This window comes from Eimeria mitis, genomic scaffold (assembly GCF_000499745.2).
Source record: "Eimeria mitis Houghton genomic scaffold, Emh_scaff5809, whole genome shotgun sequence".
NCBI classification, from domain to species: domain Eukaryota; phylum Apicomplexa; class Conoidasida; order Eucoccidiorida; family Eimeriidae; genus Eimeria; species Eimeria mitis.
This window is the reverse complement of record NW_013574055.1, coordinates 1-2,015: the sequence shown is the minus strand read 5'-3', so window position 1 is coordinate 2,015 and position 2,015 is coordinate 1. Positions and strand designations below refer to the sequence as shown.

The 2,015-nt window shown below is 57.3% G+C and overlaps 1 protein-coding gene across 1 annotated transcript; it reads left to right on the top strand.

Annotated features, from left to right (window-relative positions):
• Window positions 1–1,316: 1,316 nt before the first annotated feature.
• On the top strand, window positions 1,317–1,987 carry EMH_0084390 (uncharacterized protein; the record flags this gene model as incomplete). The annotated part of the gene is made up of 2 exons (XM_013500755.1): window positions 1,317–1,900; window positions 1,957–1,987. 2 exons carry the CDS (start codon window positions 1,317–1,319, stop codon window positions 1,985–1,987), a joined length of 615 nt encoding a protein of 204 aa, XP_013356209.1.
• Between the last annotated feature and the right edge of the window lie 28 nt (window positions 1,988–2,015).

Genomic DNA, 2,015 nt, shown 5'->3' with positions numbered 1-2,015 from the left:
AATGTCCAGGACGCCTGAGAACCGGGAGGTGATGTCAGCAATTTGGTGATAGCCTATGTACTTTTGAATGTGTTGCAGCTCATGACGGCCCTTGCAGAAGATCGCGCACTCTCGTTACGTTGTCTGCCTGAAGTTGATATATGTACTCCGACTTGCTTGCAGGCAGGCTGCCGACGCCCAAATAAGTGTTGGAGGATTGCTTACAGCGTTAGTGTATGTATGAAAAGGGAGCTTGGACACTATTGCAGGTGGGGCTACCTTGCAGTGGGGGTTACAGCAGGATGCGTCGTAACTATTGGACTGCTGGGTCTGTAGCATGCTCCACGTGGAGCTGTTACGTGTACTTGTGTCCAGGCTGGCTACTAAGGGGCAACTAAGTGTTCAGCAAGCTGCACAGTTCTAGTAGATGCAGCAGTAGGGGATTTGCGGTGCTTACATGTAGGGTTGAACTGCAGCAGGAGTTGCAGCAAGGTGCTTTCCAATGCACGTTAGGCCGTCACATACCGCAGCAGTTCGATGCCCCTTGTCGGCTGCGTCCAAGGCACCTCGGGACGGGAGAGGGGGGCAGCTGGGTTTTAGGAATTGCAACGCGTGCTGCAGGACAACCCGACATTCAGACATACCCACGCCCCATTTTCATGCATGCGCCAACACAGGAGGCACTTGTTAAATGCCTACATTTGCCCCTGAACAGCAGCCTTCGCACCAGTACAAATACGTGAGGCGCCTAATACTAGTTAGACCCCGCTACAGAGGGGAAGCTGCATTGTCACAGCCCGTAATCCTAAGCTTGAAAGCGGCTACCAAGCCCACTCGTGCCTAATGTATATGCTTAGGAGGAAGTGTCCAAGCATAAATGCTCTATCAGATGAGAACAAATCTGGGCAGCGAGCGGGCAGTCCCGGCGCCTCCCCAGTAGCATGAACATAATACCTAGGGCGTTCCCTTGTACAGCTTAAGTTGTTACAACCTCCCTGTCTAAAGTATACTGCTGTATAGTGCAGTAAACCCTGGAAATATATTAAACTGTCTCCTTTTCCGCCCCATCGCCGCCCCAGCGCTCCGCACTCTGGCTGAGCCAGCCCCAAGACGGGTTCGGGCTCTCACGCCACGTCTGTCACGTATGGAAGGGGCAGCTTGCTTTTGAAGTTTGTACAGTTGCGCTGTTTTCCGTTTGTATTTATATTTATGCAGTGACTTTTGTTTCTTTTCAAGGAGTTCCGGCCACGTTGCAGTGTTGGGCGCAACAGGGCTCCGTTCCAGGACCCGGCGGGGCAGGAGGAGGAGCCGCAGGAACAGCAGCGGGAGCGTGACAAATGGCCTCTTCTCTTCTGGGGGCCGCGGGGGTGGCCCTGCTCACTGGACTGCCGGTGGTGTGCCCAGCGCCGGCGGGCGGCCCCGGGGCCCCTGATGTCGCTGTAGCAACAGAGGAGGCCCATACCAGTTCACATGCATCGACGGACCTGCCACTGCTAGAGTCTAAGGAAAGCATTTTCCCAGCCCCACTGCATTTCCATCTCGCGCTGCTGCTGCCGCTCGTCGCGCTGATCTTGCTGCTATTCCGACCCGCGCGCCCAACGCACAAGGGCCGACCACCACCACCACCACCAACAGCACCATCACAACCCGAGGCTGGCGGCGTGGTGCAAGCGCCTCCTCGGCGGCTGCCCCCAGAAGCCATTCCCCCTCCACCGGAACAGGTGGAGCAACAGGGCGTCACGGGGCCGGGGACAGAGGGTCCTGAGCCCGGGGCCCCTCAAGGCGCGTCAGAAGAACCGAAGGAGGAAGCCGTTGAGGGAAATGCAGGGTCACCGGGAGATAGCGGAGCAGACTCTAAACAGGAGCAGCAGGGTCCCCCCACCCCACCCGAACAACAGGAACAGCACACGCCGGGGACTACGTCACCTCCAGAGGCGTCCTCTGCTGAAGGAGAGAAGCCCGCTGAGTCCCCCCAAGAGCAACAGCCACAAACGGAAAGCCCTCCTGAAAGGGCGGAATCCCCTGAGCACCATCTG